The sequence below is a fragment of the Dermacentor andersoni genome, chromosome 2 (genome assembly GCF_023375885.2).
Source record: "Dermacentor andersoni chromosome 2, qqDerAnde1_hic_scaffold, whole genome shotgun sequence".
Lineage (NCBI taxonomy): Eukaryota > Metazoa > Arthropoda > Arachnida > Ixodida > Ixodidae > Dermacentor > Dermacentor andersoni.
In genome coordinates, this window is record NC_092815.1 from 147,973,976 (window position 1) to 147,992,126 (window position 18,151).

The 18,151-nt window shown below is 46.0% G+C and overlaps 1 protein-coding gene across 1 annotated transcript; it reads right to left on the reverse strand.

Annotated features, from left to right (window-relative positions):
- Window positions 1-3,303: 3,303 nt before the first annotated feature.
- LOC126540947 (vitamin D 25-hydroxylase-like) lies at window positions 3,304-8,556 on the reverse strand. The gene is made up of 4 exons (XM_055076469.2): window positions 8,450-8,556; window positions 6,610-6,868; window positions 5,672-5,862; window positions 3,304-4,629 (listed from the first exon to the last, which is right to left on the reverse strand). The coding sequence occupies exons 1-4, from the start codon at window positions 8,505-8,507 to the stop codon at window positions 4,439-4,441; spliced, it is 699 nt and encodes a 232-aa protein (XP_054932444.2). The 5' UTR covers window positions 8,508-8,556; the 3' UTR covers window positions 3,304-4,438.
- Window positions 8,557-18,151: the final 9,595 nt, after the last annotated feature.

An 18,151-nucleotide genomic window follows, 5' to 3' on the forward strand; every position in this document is an offset into this window, starting at 1 on the left:
CTAGGCTGTTGATGCCTTTTACTCTATTTAATAAAATCCTATTACACTTATTTTGTCGAGCACTGTATTCCATTCGCACATTCTACATTAATTAGCCCAGTGGCATCATCCGCCCAGAAAACTGTAAAGAGCGTACAGTGCTCTCCTGGACAATTGCTGTAGCATCAGTCGGTCTGGCGAATACAACATTAATATTGCTGTGTGAGCATTATAAAAGATTTCCGAAAATCTTAGAAGAGATCGGAAAAATCACAGCCGGAAACAGCAACAAGCAAAATACCCATTCAATATTGTTTAAGACAGCCAGCGCATGAAATTCGAGTGCGCACATGTAGTTTCCATCGAATATTCGAAAGCGAACCTGTGATGGCCGAATCCAACACTTCCATGTTGTAAAGTAGTACCAACTCCGTATTCAAAATTTCTAATATTCACTCTGGAGCAGTGTGATGGATGTTTTTTGCCGATTGCAGAAATCCAAGTGGCAATTACAACCTCTCAGCGACACTGGGATGGCGCGAGATATGCTCTCTGCGATCAGCTGCCCTTGCATCTCAAGAATAATGGCAGGAAATAAAAATTTTCAGGAGGTTTCGTTTCGAAACAACAGATGTTTGAATAGACTCATACATGTCGTGACTTGTTCACATAAAAGTTATACATGCCGCGACTTGTATTGTTACGTGCGCTATTTGCACGTGATTTCCCTCTTCGTGCATAGCACTCATGGTTTAGAGTAACGCGCTCAGAAATTCCGTCGCCTGCTTCTCCCTGCACCAAATAATATTGTTGTGTCACCTCTCCGGTAACGACCAACAGGTGAACGTTGCCTTACTGCAGTCCAGATCTCATAGTGCCGAGTTCATGATTGACGTCCAATGCGTTGAAGCGCGGTACTTGCCTTTCCGAGTCAAATTCAGCGCGCAACGCGGCGCGCTGAATTCAGTGCAACGGATCTGCAGATTTTAGATAAAATTTTCACGTGATAATGACGCGGCTGCTCATCCATATTGCAAGAGTCCATATTGGTCAACCTTGGCCAATATGGCCAAGGCCTTGCTGGCCTTTCCTTGCTTTGTTTGTTTATTCAAGCCCATGATGACGTCACTAATTGTGATTGCAAGAGGCGATGAACAAGCAGGAAAAGTGGTACAGGGTGGGGGGGGGGGGGGGGGTATTCTGTAGGAGTCCACCTAGTGGTCTGTCCATCTTGGCCCCTGCCGTTTAGCTGCAGCTGTACGAGAGAGGAGGAGACGAGTTCTTGGCCAATGTGAAGTCTATACGCGACCGATGACGCGTCGTGGACACACTGATGCCTGTGTAACATTCAATGCTGAACGTTTCCAAGAGAAACGCCACGAACGACTTTCCCTCTGGCCGAGGCACGTCTATGTTGAATTCACCCACAATTACGGTAGGAGTCGGTGGGGTTGATCCAACCAAAGTCGCATGCGCTTGGCGTTTGCGGCAAGATCTTTGTCCGCATTACGTGCCGCCCGCCGTCGCTGCGCACATGCCCGCTTCTATGCAAAATGGTGTTCCTTATAGGCGCGCTGTTCCGCAGTCTTCACCGCACGCGACCTACCCGTTCCATGGCTGGAGGGTAACTGACATAAGGTTACGTGGTTGGCCTATAGAGCCCGTGATATCAAACTGCAATCTTTACTAAACCGTATCTATTCCTATACTTTTTAATTAGGGTATTCTTTCGCTTTTCAGAATACATACGGCGATACCCTTTGTGTATGTATATCTATATATATGCTGCAGCAGTATCTCTTCTACACGCTCGTTCTACACAGGCATCGAACCGCCAGAACCAAGCGAATAACAGATCGGCTTGGAAAAAAAGATGCCGCTATTACCGCTCGCGGGAAAGTGATGCATAATCTAAAACGCGCTCCTCGATCCTCGGCATGGGCGTGAAGTGCTGCGAATGCGGCGCAGAGGAAACGCGGGTCAATGGCCCCACCCATGCCGTGTTTGCAGTCTTCAGGTAACACAAAGCGCGAGGCCCTTCCGGTGAATGCAAGGTGCCATGGTTTATAACGCTGCCGCGAGAGTTTTGGAGAAATTTCGTACATGGGAGGCTTTGTAGCATGCCTACGTCGAAAAGGAAGCAGGGTGGTGTGTCAAATGAATACACAGCACACTACAAGTCGTAGACGCTGTTTCGTGGCGCTGCCCCTTTCGACTATGCACAGCTCGAGTCATAAATAACTAAGCTGCAACGGTAGATTTGTAATGTGCGTATATTCGCTTAATGCGCGTCAATTAAGAACAGTTGCACCAGAGCAATGATTTAATCAACTAATAAAACTGAAAAAAAAATGACATTGAGTTATCAATGTGGCAACCTGACAGTTTCTGAGGCGTATTTGCGCTGGCTGCCATTGGACTGCCAGACACAAACACGCTGATGAAGCAAATGCATATTTGCTGGCAGCGCCCATCGGTAAGCCGCGCGTCTCCCTAGGTTCTCTGCTCACGCGCAGGAATTTTGTTCTTAGAGAGAGAAAACATTCCGGTCGCAACTGTTTCGTTTGTTTGTTGTTAATTTGTTAAATGCTAACGTATAATGTAACAAATCTTTAAACGGTACTTTTATCTGCATTACCCTAAGTTCGCAGCGTAACTTGCTGTCTGTACCACGCCAGTCTATTTTGCTTCACTTGTCCTCTCAGGAGTCTGTACTGCGGCACGTTCTATCACTCTGTGAGCTCTCCCTTAGCTACGTATGCCGCTTCCCCATCAACATTTGTCTTGAAACTTGCAAGTACCTGTGCGTGACAGTTAAAAATAAAACGCCTACGGTTCTAGAACCTCGAACACACGGCTGCATTTTTCCCCAGCGTTTTGAATCTTTAAGCGAAGCACTAGGCAAACTCTCGACGAAATGAGACAAGTGGTAATGTCAGAGAACAAAATTACCTTTTCTGCTAGCAACCTCCGAAATAAGGTGAAGTGTCCCCTGAACATACCAACAAAGCAACCGAGGTCACCTTCACCGCACAACGACATCGTAGATTATACTACCAAGGCACTTTCGTCGCTTGCGACCAGGTCGCAGTGCAGTGCGTTCAGAACTCTAGCGCATCGGGCCCATTAACTCTGAGATTAGGTTGCGCGCGCGGCTTATTTCTGCACGCTGAAACTGCTCGGAGGCGGCGTACTGGGACTTACATCATATGCACTCACCACCAGGTGCATGGGTCGTCTGCTTAAAAGTGGCCTGAAAAGCTTTTCTAACTAATCATACAATCGTCTCACTATTAAAGGACATGGTCTCACGAGCCTCATCGTATCATTGTTAAGAGCTGCATAATCGCTTGCTTCTGTTCCTTAGCACGTGAGTTGCCATGAGTTGAGAATCTTTACCATTCCTTATAGATTTCGCGTTTGTAGCGCTTTATTTAACACAGCTTGGGCCGAGGTTTTGCCCTTGGACGCTCATGAGCATTGGAGGGCTGCCTTAGCTAATGAAGAAAAGAAAGATTCCTCGGAAGTTACTGGCGACGTTATTACAATTAGCAATATTTCTCATGATAGGTGGGTAATCGCTGATGATGTGTTCTATATGTCACGATCAATATTTTGATAACAATCGCACCCTGAAGTCATATCCCCATGCCATCCGTAAGTCGCGCAATCTTACGGGCCCATCAGCAGTCTATAAAACTGGCAGTCTTGGTGCTAACCACAATGTCGAAAGATACCACGAGACAGTATACTCTGCTGTAATCAATGCACACCAGCACAATCTCCGTAGCAACTTTCACTATCCACAAATTCCTGGCATCTCGGCTCCAAATGTGTTGCAATGGAAATGCATCAAGCGGCCGCGCTCTGCTAGGAGGTGTATGTTGTAGATGGGACGCTGTCGCTTGAATGGATTTGAGGCTACATACCCCTTTGTCACCTTGGCACATTGATTCTGGAAATTGGTCAAGCATGGTGACATGTTGATGTCTCATACTCAGTGCCGAAGTTGCGTGTGCGGGCACGTGCCCACTGACCCATGCTGTCGTAGCCAGACAGTGGCCAGAGGGAGTTTGTCTATTCGGGCACATTCAGTGATTCATGTCTCCTCGGCAAGACAGCGGCTAGACCATACCTAGAGACCCAAGCTAGTAGAGAACTTGGGTCACTCAGTATGTCACCGAGGTTAGGTGCAAAGTGCAAACCTGGCGAAGTTCCCACAGAATACTATTAGCATTACTATGTCTGACATCACATTTGGCTGCCACCCTCCTTACGAACAGTTCAGTCCTAACAACCTTTTTGTAAATGCAGGCCAGAGTTAGTAGATGGAAAAGTCACCTGAATAGAAGATAAGTTAAACGCGAATACGATGAACAAGAATTCCGCGTAGTAGGTCACCATTCTCGTGAATGGGAGCCTTCGGTGCTCAGTTCTCAGTCTCAAATCGGTGATGGAATCAAGGCAAGGAAGGTGCTCGTGGTATGCAGCGGAACCTGAGGCGTCCTGGCTGCATCATAAGGGTGTCAGGAATGTTCACGTCAAACACGGCACCTTCTTCCGGAAGTATGAAGAACTTCTGCATCAGCCGCGTCAGGTAAACGTAGATTTCAACTGAAGCAAAAATCTCGGCAGGGCACATTCTTTTTCCTGCGAGAAAGGTACATAAACGAAACAAAGCATTGACAAGGCAGCTACGGGCTTCTCCTGGATACTTTCCTGCGCTAACTAAAATATCAGTGCAGGCGAATGTGGTGACGAAAACCTGCTGCTAAAAGTGTCTTTATCCCCTACGAGCGCTGTAACGTCATTACCACTTGAATGTACATATCTTTAATGAAATACCTTGCTTTGGCTCTTTCGCCCCTTTTCACCATTATAGACGGTCGTCGGACTTTTACCGCCGATAGAAAGGCGCCGATGCAAAGGGCAGGTGATATTGCGCTGACGAGTTTCAGAGCATGTTTGTCGCCGAATAGCAGCTATTGCTGTTAGGGACGCACGTGCTGTCTGGAAAGAGTTTGGGTCGTGCGAAGGGATTCTGCCCTGCTTGCAGCAATTGCAATCCTCCATACATGGGAATAACCATATAAACTTTCTTCTTCAAACGATGATTACGTATTTCTTTAGCCTTTGTGCATCAAATATATTTTGCTTAATGCTAAGACATCTTGCTGCTCTTTCCTTAACTTGGGGGGGGGGGCTCAATTACAAGCGCTCGGGTTACGAGTGAAACGCGTGATTTGTGATACTACGCCTGACACAGCTACACTGCATGTAGATATCATAATTTTTTTTCGAGAGGCACCTTTAGAAAGCAGATTTATTATTACCACGGCTTTTCCTAGCCGCGTGTTTAAATGAGGAACATAACATTATTGGGACAACCTGTGATGCATGGGAACAAGCTACCTGCTGAAGCAAAATATCCGGTGAAGGGAGAAAAGTAGGCCCTAGGTTTCACACTTAACCTTTGAAATCAACGATATTAGTACGGCACGAGGGTTCTCGGCTTCACTAGTTGGTTTTGCGTTCATCATGGTGAAACGGCGCAAACGACGGGGCGGGTGAAACAGAAAAGACAGCGCACTGTCAAGTCCGTTTCACCCGTCCCGTGGTCTGCGCTGTTTTGTTATATGACTACATCACGTGCGAAACATGATTAATAGACCAAAACATTCGTATCGCTCACCAACAGAGAAAGGGATCACTCTTTCTGCCTTCTCCCATGCCAGCGAGCCATCGTTGTTGAGAAAGCGAGCCGGATCAAACTTTTCGGGCTCAATCCAGAACGTGGGATCATTGTGCACTGCCCAGATGTTTGCTATGGTGGTTGTGTCTTTGGGCACGAAGTATTCGCCTATGACGACGTCCTGGTATGCACTGCGTGAGGAATTGTGTCGGCGTTACAGACCCCAACATCGCAGTTCAAACATCACGAGCTCGTTGCATACTCGAGCTTCCGGTATCTGTGTCAGGGTCTTGCAATTAGAGCTACTACTTCTTCAAAGCAGTAGAACTATAGTTACGACGGCCAACAATTATCTAAACTTGTTCATTATATTTAGAGGGAAATAATAATGAGCACTAGCAAGACCTACAGGTCAGCAGCTTCATTCTATAGAAGCTGACTCTGCGGTAATTGTGGTCATAAAGGACCAAGAATATAACGTACTGTGAATATTCGGAAATAGTTCAACACCCATTGATTCATCACACGATCGCCTCATTATCTCCACTCCCAGCTATAACTTACAATGCTCTTGAAAAAGTTTAACGTGCTGCCTTCGAGGCTGCATTGTTTTACCGGCTTATGGAACCCATCGCTTGTTTCAAAATATGTTTTACAGCTCACTTCTCTGCAGGCTTTACGTTGTCCCTGCGCTACGAGTATCTTAGCGCACTAGTCATAAAGTGTAGTTTTTTCGTCACAATAGTTTGTTCTGACCGATTTTATAATAAACAAAAGCGGAAATGGTCTTTATCACCCAGTCATAACACTCCCATCTTAGCAAGCCATCCCAGAACCGATTGCCAGTTTTATTTGTTCTACTCAGAATGTCTCTTATTTTATGCGTCCCGGCTAGTGTGACGGGTGCCGTTAGGGAGATGAAGCGAGGAGAAAATTACCGCCTGGCCACTCCAAAAGGAAGAAGCGGGTGCCATCTGTGTGCCTCCAAGATTGTGGCAACCGTGTAGGGCGTCGAGCGCCTGTCCTCCCATGTCGGCTGACGTTCGCTGCCCATTAACTGGTCAATCTCACGATGGATGCGATCCTGCACCGTCTCGGCGTGGGTGGCGAGCAAAAGCAGCAGCCTCATGAGCACCGCGGACACTGTGTTGGCTCCTGCCAACACCAAGCTTCCAGCGTTTCCAATTAGGGAGGACACTGCACCACGAGCCGTCCGATGATACTGTTAAATCAGCGTGATATGGTCCTTTTTGAAAATGTAAGGAGAAAAATTTCGATGTCATTCAGCACATTCGCCAACACCTAAGTTAAATCGTAATGGACTTAAAGTGCAAAAGAAGCGAGGGCGCAAGAAGGAAGACGGCATAAGGTAAAGCACGCTGCAATAACTTGTTAAGGGAGTAAACACTGCAGTGAACTCTATTTACTTCATTAACCTTTCTTCAACGATTTCACTTGAACCTAATATTCCGGACAACGTATATATCAGTTAATAATGATGCATTTTATGAAGAACGCTTGTGTGCTTATTACATGTCGCAAAAGTGTCGTGTATTGTTGCAGTTTTTCCCGTAATGGGTGGCTTCTATTTAATGTTACTCATAATGTAACGTTGTTCACGCGTACGTGATTTATTTTTTATTCATCGCCAGAAACCAGAGATGTAATGATCAAATAAGCTACGGTAGTTCCCCAAAGCAACAAAGCACACTCATTAAGCGAACTCTGCGTAGTGCAGTTCTCAAAAACTGTCAGCGGGTGCTGTGAACGCGAAACACTGCACTATTGGCGTGAGGAAGAGTGTTTTACATTGTGTTCATGCGCCTTTTAGTTGCTGTTGAGATGTGTTATGCAGGAAGTCCAGTTCTGCGCACTTCCCCGCGTTTCACCTCATGTCGCACTGACTTTGAGTAACATAGCTCGTCGTGGGTAAAAATGAAAAACAAATACCACTACGCCCAAATGGAGGGCTTTGTGCACATTCCACTGGTTCATGGTAAACAATAGTGAGAATGCACACCAGGGCGGAGCAACGAAGTGCGTCAGCGTGGCTGCATACCAACATGAGTGTGCTACTGTTTTCCTCGTACATTCTCAGGATGCTGCTTTCACGCATCTTTAGAGGCGTAATATCTTTTCTTTTCGGAATATGTGTTCCACCGCCAACATTGAAGATTTCTATTCCTGCAGGTAAGGGGCGCACACACCGTGCACTTAAAATTGCCGAATAGTTTTCATCAAATTGATATGTTTAGTTTTCGACGTAGGACAACTTTGCGGAATAGCGAAGTTTTTTACAGAAATGGCCTAACCGTAGCGACCCCTCGTCTCAAGTGGCTCCAGTGAACGATACTTTAGCTCACAAAACTTCTCTAACGCAACACGGTCCGTATTCGCAAAAACATCTTGCGCTAGAAACCTTTATACGGGAAAATGGCAGCCTCTCTTGTGCCTTGAACTTGCTGTACGTCGTTTCACACCCTTTAATACAGTTACATATTATAGGCTGTTTGCTTCGATTGGTGCTTCTTTCGCTTCCTCTCCTCTTACGCTGTCTATCTCTTTTGATCCCCTCGGCTCTTACCTCCCTGTAAGGTACGCAACCAGAACCACTTCTGGTTAACCTCCTTGGCTTCCTATACTTCCTTTCTTTAGTTCTCTTATCACCCAAAACTTGCACTAGGCCACTGGTTTACAATACGGACTGTACAGCAAACAAATTCTGTAATAACCCATCCACAATAACTGTCTAAGTAACCGTCGAAATATACCACGTACTGGGATAAGTAGACTTGCACTTGTCGGCTTCACCGCACTTTTTGAGGTAAGCGTCCATAAAATCGCGATCGTCTCCGTCCCTGTATGTGTCCAAATGATCCGGAAGGTGGCGACTGCAAGAGGTTAAGAGTTGAAAACCAACAATAAAGGTTTGAGATCGCGCTTACATATATCGGCAAAGGAATGTATAGTGTTTTTTATAAAAATTCCGAGAGAACCCATGTCTAAAATGAATGCCGACGTCACCGCAACTACCATTGAATCTATATGGCTACACACTTTTCAGTTCACTTCTTTGTCCACAGTAATGCGCTTTGGTACCTCTTGTACTGCTTGCCTATCCGCGTACCTACCCAGCGACATTCTGGTGGACTGGCCCTGAATATTCACATACCTATACTCAGATGCCTAGTTGCACATACTCAATGATACACGTTGTCTGTTCGGCGACAAGCGAATTGGTATATGCCCAGTGGCCCAGCTTGGCGTATATGATGGCCATATGAAAAAAATGCGTCTAGTTTCCGAACAACGCTAATCGCAATATTATATATCTTGCTGTCTGCGAGTAAGCATCCCGACAAACATGCTGTATCCACGTACATAAATTTTTTCACTCATTGTTATGGGACAGTACAAGGCAGGGAGAAAAGAAGCGTGCGGCAACTGTGCTCAGCAAGTGACAGATATAAAAGCACATTGATAATGCGGGATTCTGATGAAATACAATCACTTTAGTTACGCCCCCTTAAGTGCGTTTTTTTTTACTGTAAGGACATGGAACAACAAGAGAAGCGCAGTGTACAGTACCACAAGCCTAAAATTTGGCTTGTGGGTTTAGCTAGGCATTATATTTAACGCTTTGATACAGTGTCTAATATTTCTACATATCAATCTGAAATACGCATCGTCGTAGCCAACCTATTTTTGCGGTGATCCACGTTATTTTGACCAAGATGTAACACGAGCTTCTATGTACAAAAAAAAAACATGAAATAAGGCGATCTGTGAATGTATTTCATCAATGTTCTATACTAACAGGCTCAAATCTTCAGGCGCTTCCTTAAGCACTGCGGTCCTAAAAAAGGCCGCCACAGTGCATTACAGATTCTGTCCATTTCTAGCTACCGACTGCATGACATTTCAATACTTCGTCTTCCAAATGTAATGGATATTCTTGAACAGAGCTGTACAAACATTAAAAAAAAGAACTTTTCAAACTTAATGGTAAAGGCGCTGCTCATCTGCTTACTCTCTAAATTTGTGGGAGCTAATTCTCAAATGCCATAACTAAAGAAAGTTAGCATAATAGTACCAGATACCTACGCTCTCATTACTTAAAGCTCTTCGCCATAAAGGCTTGTTCGTATATTTCAATTTCGATACAGTATTTGAAGCAGCTGCCGGAAATGAATATTTATACATATCATTTGCGCCAATGATTCCTTAATACCCGCGGAAGACGTCCCAAGGTGAGAGAATATAAGTTTTCTAATTTTGCCAATATTTATTGATGAGACGTACCTAAAACAAATGGGCCTGGACCCGAAGCTCATCCTGGACTGTGCCGAGTTAGAAGCAACATCGACTGTCTAGCGAATACATCACCGAATGCAAAAAAGAAAAAGAAAGAAAAACGCTGTAGGCAGAATCCTCGGATCGGTGCTTCAACGAGCAAGAACCATTCAGAACATTTTCTGAGAAGCTGACTGTACGTGTTTACAAAATTATGCTTGAGGCATAATTCAGCATTGCTATACACAGTGACGCTCGCACTTCTCACCACTGAAGAGTATTGAATGCTCGAGTGCGCAGCTGCTACCTTTTTGTAGTTGGCGAAAATTACATGAAGTGTGTTGACCAACAATACGGAGATTACACGCATTCACACTGCCTAACGACAATACACGCTCCATAGTCGCCTCGAGAAAAAAAATGTCTTGCTCGAACTCTTAACATGCCATGCTTCAGGGCGGCTCTCTTTCGTTCTTTTTTTTTTGTTTCGTCTCTCCTTGCGTACACAAATCTGGTACTGGTAGGCCGCGTGACAGCCATTAGCTGTGAAAAGGGTGCGAGGTACGCTGAAGCGTAAGCAGACATCACAACGTTACACCGACAGCCTGCTAGCGCCGCATACTACGCTCCTAGCCTTGCCAATTCCCACGCCGGCGTGTGCACAGCGGTGACAAAACACTCGCTAGTAGAAGAAATATAGTGAGTGTCCACTCGCTCTTATCTAGTCGGTTTATTGGAGAAACAGAACCAGCCCCACCTGACAAATTTCTGAATAGACTTCACAGCCACGACCAAGTTGGCCGCTCGTGTGAATGGCACCAGCCTCGCCAGCGTTGTGACGAAAGCAGGCAGCGAATCCAAAGCGCTCGGGTCTCGGCTTGCCATAAACTCGCCCCGCAGCGCTGTCCTCAGGTTCCTGTGCTCGTGGTTGCCGAACTTGTAGCGCCGACCAAAGATAAACAGGCCTACATTATCCGAGGCGCTTGCCAGGATCAGCTCGGAGAGGTCAACAGGGTTCCCTTCTGCCTTGGCAATCCGGTTGACAAGGCGGTCGCATCCTTCCTGTAACACCATGTTTACCACTTCGATTCTGGTAATCGAGGAATTAACTGATATAAAGCTTTAATTTTATCCGTATTCTTCTTAGAGCAGAATTTTTCAATTCTATTGGTATTTTTTTGCGTTTCTTCGCAGGTCCGCTTGCTGGACGTAAGCAAAGAGTTCATTAGAATCAGCTGGTAACGAGAGCGGGTTGCCCACTCTGGCATTATCACTTTAGTGTACTCACATGAACTTCGTCACCGCAACAATATATTCAGATATTTGTGGCCGGACAGGGGGGAGGGGAGGCGTTGAATACACTCGGTACGTGATGAGCACGTTACAAGATAATTTTGTGGTGTGTGCCGTTTATTACATAAACTACACGCAGTGCACCGAAATAACACCTACTTTCGCAAAGAAGGAAAGTACCTACATGACGGTGATAAGATATAGCCACGTGTCAGGGTACCAGCTAAAAGAAAACAAACAAAAACGAAAGAAACTTACTGCGATAGCTTCTTTCATCGTAGCTTTCCCAAATCCGAGATTGCGGAGTGCCTTCACTGAGAAACGGCGATTGTCATCCCAAAGCTTACCTCCGTACCTTGCAAAACCTGCACATGTAAGCTTGTATGGAGCTTATAAGTTATACTTCACGATTATGACTTTCTTGTTTTGCTGGGAATGCATGCTGCACGCAGAACAAAATATCGGTACAAATCGTCAGCGCTTTATTTGTGCCCCAGGGTACAAGTGTAAAGTTCCCTCGTCTACAAAGTTTCGTTCCAACTCTTAGTTCGCCGCCATGAAAAGACGAAAAATTTCATAACAAGATAAATGTGCGAGTTTTCAGATTCTTTTTCTGAAGGCAGGCAAAGCCAGCATATAAGATTCTGCCATCGGGCGAACGAATGCGCCATATTACCAACTTATTTTTTCTGCACGTTGCAACGCGAAGCACAAAGCAATATCACGAAATTTTGGCTACAAACCCTAATTTTTCGGTCACAGTACCGTTGCAGTAGGTTAAAACTGAAATCCAATTGACACCACGCCTGCGCTGCCTACCCTTGTGACATGGAGACCTGACATGGAGACCCACACTGGCACAGAAAGCTGCCCACTTGTTAGCTGTCGTGAGAACAAATTTGTAATGGTGCGTCAAAGTTTCGCAGAGATACGTAGTGAAGCTTGACACTTCCTTATATCTAATTTAGCATGTTCATAGTGTCCTGAATGTAAATCTCACTACTGAATGAATCATCATCATCATCATCATCATCAGCCTAGTTTAAGTCCACTGCTGGACGTAGGCCTCTCCCTACGATCTCCAATTAGCCCTGTCCTGCGCTAACCGATTCCAACTTGCGCATACAAATTTCGTAATTTCATCACCCCACCTAGCCTTCTGCCGTCCTCTACTGCGCTTCCTTCCTCTTGGCACCCATTCTGTAACCCTAATGGTCCACCGGCTATACAACCAACGCAATACATGACCTGCCCAGAGACATTCATTTCTCTTAATGTCAATTGGAATATCGGCTATCCCTGTTTGCTCTCTGACCAACACCATTTTATCCCTGTCTTTTAACGTTACGCTTAACATTCTTCGTTCCGTTGCTCTTTGTGCGGGGTCACTAAACGCAAATAGCAAGTCGACGCGGACAGTCTAAATACCTTTCCAAAAACCTTGCATCGCTTGTTTCCTGCCAAGAAAAGACTTCCTTAACCAGAAAGTTGTATCTGAAGGGTTCGAGTAGCTTTAACACAATTCAAGTCTCCCGCCACCCAAAGGGGGGGGGGGGGGAGAGGGGTAGTGATGACGTTGCATACGACATCGCCACCACCGCCCTTTGCTGCCGGCGGCTAGTAAGACAGACGGGCACTGAGCCAAGACAGAGGGGGGATTCGCCGCTGCAGCTGTTTTTTGGTCAAGTAGCTTAGACAGTTCGGGCATCTCGCGACATCGAATGGAAGTTGAATTCTCTGCTACGTGCAGTTTGTGCGAGTATCGCCAGCCAGCAGAACCAGCGCAGCACTACGCGATCAGGAAAGCACTGAAACGCGAAAGCGTGAGTGGCGCAAAGTCGAGTGAAAACGAAACCATTCGACCGCCCGCCTAGTTGTCAACGGTAATTTCAATGAGGTTGACTTCTTCTAAACATAAAATGGAACGGGACAAGTAGCATTCTGTTTCATCCTAAAGTACAATACGAGGATGTTATATATTTTTTTTTTTTTTTTGCGACGAGTAGTTGAGTAGTAGAGACGGATTTAACTGAGGAGTGCTTTTGTCATCGCGCAAATGCTTGAATGTTCCGGAGGAGTCTCTAATCATGTCCTGCATTTACTTCAATTTGCATTTACATCGTTGCAGTTGGCCTTTAAAGGCCAACTGCAACGAAATTTTTGGCCGTGTAAAAAGCCTTGTTTCATATAACTTAAAAATGTTACGCCTGAAATGCAGCTCGTCACAAAGAGCTCGCAAAAATCGATGTTTTTCATACCGAAACTGAAAGAAACACGACGCCATTATCGCCCAGGAGAAATGACGTACAGTGAAGAATATGGAGAACCAGCGCCCGTGCTGTCTGGTTTTCTTGCTTGTACTCTGTTCCGGTGTGTCAGTGAACAGGTCGCGCACGTCTGCTAGTCACAGAATTGGTATACTTTCGTAGTTGCTTCGCGCGCTATCACAAGGCGCGTCCGCGGTGTTCTTTTAATGCGAAGTATTCTCCGAGTCCAGCCAGTTTTCTCTATCTGGTTGTCACCGTTCAACAGCAGGGCCTCGATGCGTTCTGCCACCGCTCGAAGAGCGTATTGGAGTGGCCACGCTTAAAGTGCGGTGTAGTCCGGCTTAAAGCGGACGCGATTCACGCGGGGCGTAGTTACGCTAAATCGGCGAAAATTGGCCGCTATGCAGTCTTGCGTTGCTGGCGTGGGCATAGAACATGTCCTGTCGCACACCGCAGCAACTGGAACAGGGTGCATCGCGCGCTAGCTTGGCTGACCAGCAGCATGCTGTTCGGGTTCACTGAAGCGAGGGTGTTGCATTTTTCGCTCGACGCGCACTTGTCCGCTAGCGCTGCGGAAACAGCTGATCGCCGGGCTGCGGCGGGTCACGTTTCAAGTGCAAGATAAAGTTTTGGTGATCTTAGCGTCTCCGGCATGACGTATCCGACTTCACCGGCCTGGCACGTTGGAAGCGCCGGACACGTCGACCGATCAGACCGACCAGACAACTACCGCCATCTGTAGCAAACGGTGATAATTACCTCAGGCTTGGCCCGACCACGCTAGAGGGACTCGGTGCTAAGTGTGCATAAACTCATGGCCAGGGTTGCCAGATTGCGCCATTAATATCCAAATCGGGCAATTGGGCAGGTTCGCATAGAAACTTCCGAGTTGGTTACGTGGCTATGTTCGACCTTTTTTTTTTTTTACTGAAAGGCTTCCTAGTTCTAAAGACACGTCAACACTGACAAAATTCGACAGCGCCCGTTTTTAAAAACCCAAAGCTCATTTCTGCAACAAAGGTATGTAGGCAACCTCGAAGGGTGTGTTTTAGGCACTGTCGGCGCTGGGAGGATGGCGTTAAGTCATGGCTGCCATGTTTATACGTATTCCAGCATTAAGTTCTCTTCTTTTTGTTTTGGTTTCCGCGCCATCTGCTGCCGGTACACGCGTGGTTCAGTAAGAAAAACGGTGGGGCTGACAGCTGTCGAGTACGTGTTCCGTGCCGGCTGCTATAGAGCGAACTATGTGGATTTACACAACTGCTCAAGTATTCGCACGCATGTCGAGGCGAGTCATTATCGCCCGTGGCCCTTCAATGTTTATGAAGGATTCCTCGAAGCCTGTTTCTTGGTTCTCCTAAAATCACTGCGTTATTTATTTACCCAGTAACTTTATGAAAAACATTTGCAAGTAGCTTTAAACAAGAAACGCGACGGTTCGAGTCTTTATGTACATGCTCAGCGAAGCGCAGTAGTCTCAACTGTCGATGAAGACAAAATAGTCTGCCCTAGTATCCCCGAGCATCACCAACCATCAGGAATGCAAAAAGCAGTGCCGGAAATCCAATGTTCCCTCTACTGTCTGAGTTTGCTTTGTCCCTACTTGCGCTGCCTGTTTTGAACGCACCCTTTTGAACGCGTGTTCAGCCAGGTTTCGTAGACAAATAATGATTGGAGAAACCCTATGTCGAATGAGACACCGCAAGCTATGCTTCACGTGAAGTTTGGTCTGGCAGAGAGTGGGGAGTGCCCCAAAGATTTTCAGGCAGATGAACATTTCTGACGCGTTTCAACTTTGCAGTCTATATGGTCCACGTGCCAGTGGAGGTTAATTCAAATGGGGCCAAATTGTGTATTTAACCCATTTGCTTAAATTTCCAGTGATAGAATTATCAACTGGCACTGTACACAATGCTTCTTTCCCTTTTCTTTGTTTAGTCGAGCAGCTACGTATTACGTGAAAGTTGCCACTGTCTCATGGTGCATCTAGAACCTTGGATATTGTTACAATGATAAGCTCTGTAAATATATGAAAAACCATGTTCGTCCAGAGTGTAGATAGCAAGCAGAGTGAAGATGGCAATTGCTCACCAAAGGTCGGTGAGCGATCGCCTTGGCAACAACTGGACGATAGCTCGTCGGTTTTCATACCGGTCTCCTGCGACAATTTTCTTCCCTTTAGACTTTGTGCCTATGAGTAATTGCGATTATGACTTACTGTTTATATGCACGTAATTTATCATCATTGTAATTCCTTCTTGTTCGTCTTACTAGTTATTACATGGCGCTTTGCTCATGCGTATTTTCCAGCTGTGATGAGAAAAAAAAACTGCGCTTGATATACCTATAGGTGCTTGTGGTATTGTTACGTCGATATTTTCTTATTTTTGGACACATCGCAGTGGTGGTAGGGCAAAGACTTCTCGCCAGCTTGCAAAGGTATATATAGTGTTCTACAGACTTCCTATTACGATGTATAATGCTTGAGTTTCTGAGACGAAGGGCTTTACTTACTCGCACTGAGAGTAAGGCGCACAGCCTTCCTGAGAAATCTTGCAACACACGCATTCCTGTCTGCATTCACAGAAACTTAAGTACACGTTTTGACATTGCTCGAATCTTACCAGCGAATCCCTGTTTAAATATTGTGCCGTTAAAGTCTTTTCGATGCTAATACCACCTGGGTTAATGCCAGCGCCGTAATCGATGTGGCAATGAAAACTATAAACTTTAATTCACCTCTACTGTTATGGGCCAACAGGTCGTTCTGTTTGTTTCCATACAAAGGCGAATTGAAGACACAACTGCCGTTTCTTCACACGAGGAAAATGCGAGAAGGTTTTAGGTTTTCCCCAGACCCAATGTGCCTCTAAGAGGCGGCATTTGCTAACTCAGCGTCGAGCTGCTTTCGAGTAAGTTGAAGAAGAATGAGAGCGGGAGAGAAATAACATGTTCATTTTAGGAATCAAGCTCAGGAAAGGCATCCCTATTTTAATTCATTCAGCTCGCGCCGCCTCTGGGGCACACTATCGAGAACAGCCGAAGCTGATCCTCGAGGTTGGAGCTGGCACTAGTTTGCTTGACTCTCATAGAAAAATGCTTCGGGTAGAGCTAGGCGTGAAATATAGTGAGCTCATAACGCTGCTCAGTAAATACTAATAACGTCATGAGCAAATCGGAAAAGAAATCCTTCGGTTCATTGTAACAATAAGTGGCGCAAATTTACGGCTGAGTGACAGCTCTCACTAGAATTCTTTACGTAGGTAGATCTTGAGGCCAGTGTTGGGCTGGTTGCATGCGGCGGAAGTAATTTTGGAATCGGAAGTACGCATTGAGATTTCGACACCATTTACACCATATATGACACCTTCAGAACATCGTCAAACGTTTAGGCTTTGTTCTTGGCTAGTCTTCGCTCATGAAAATTTTGATCTGGGTATTTTTGGACCAGATTTTGAGATCGCTTGGGTACTTTTCTGGCGGGTCATCTGGCAACCCTTCTCACGGCCAGACAGGCCGGACAGCGGCCGTGATAAATGTTCGCCGATTTCGCTCTGTCGGCATTGAACTCCTGCATGGCTTGCCGCCGCATTTACACCATGACCACCTCGTCCCGTTCTCCTTCATGACAAATGCAGCGTGCGGTTTCTGCTCGTTTCTGGAGCTGTGCCAGAAAGGATTTCATTCGTCTACTTTGACGCGTCCGATGTAAAGGCGTGCAAAACATCTTAAACATGATGCACTACCGGAATTGATCGGTCGAGAATATCGCTTTGAATACAGCTTACCTTCGAACCTCATCTTTTGTTTTCGTGCGCCATCGCGGTATGTAGTATTTATAGTCATCCCGAGAAAGCGTTTGCTAAGCAGATCTTGATGGGTAAGTCAGTGTGCTCTTGAATTGCACCTTCGTCTACTGCAGTTTACATACCTTGTGCGCGTTGGCTGGTAGTGCGGTGCACGTTTGCGCTCGGGAAGCTGGGACACGAAAGATATATTCGGCCTTCCTCAACTCAGCGTTGTGTGCTGCACAGCCATTGCTTAAGTACGTATTCGAGCACCCGATGGCCACGCGACACATCGGCATTCTTGCAACAGCTCAGATCACGAGCGCAACAGAGAGAAGGTACACCGAGAGAAAGACGCCCGTCAACTCGCAAGTGCCAAGCGAGCAATGCGCCTGGCTGCCTAGGCGCAACATGGCGCTAGTGAGAGATCAACAGTTCCGGGCGGTTCTTGAATATGCGCCATATCCGCATCGCTACCGCTTTGGCCTTAGGTGCACGTGTCGTCTGCATAGGCGCTATTTAATAGCTTCTAATAACAAAAATAGACGATTAGCAAGCCTGCCACTTTGCCAAGATTACTTTGAGAGTGTATGCCAGGCATTTATAGTCAACTTAGCCAAAGTGAAATTTCGTTGTAGTTGGCCTTTAACTTGATTTCGAGCTTCTTTGTTAGTCTCCAAGTTTCTGCCCCATATGTTAGCACCGGTAGAATGCATTGATTGTATACCTTTCTTTCTAGTGATAATGGTAAGCTTCCAGTCAGGATCTGATAATGCATGCCGTATGCGCTCTAATCCAGTTTTGTTATTCTGTCAATTTTTTTCTCATGATCAGGGTCC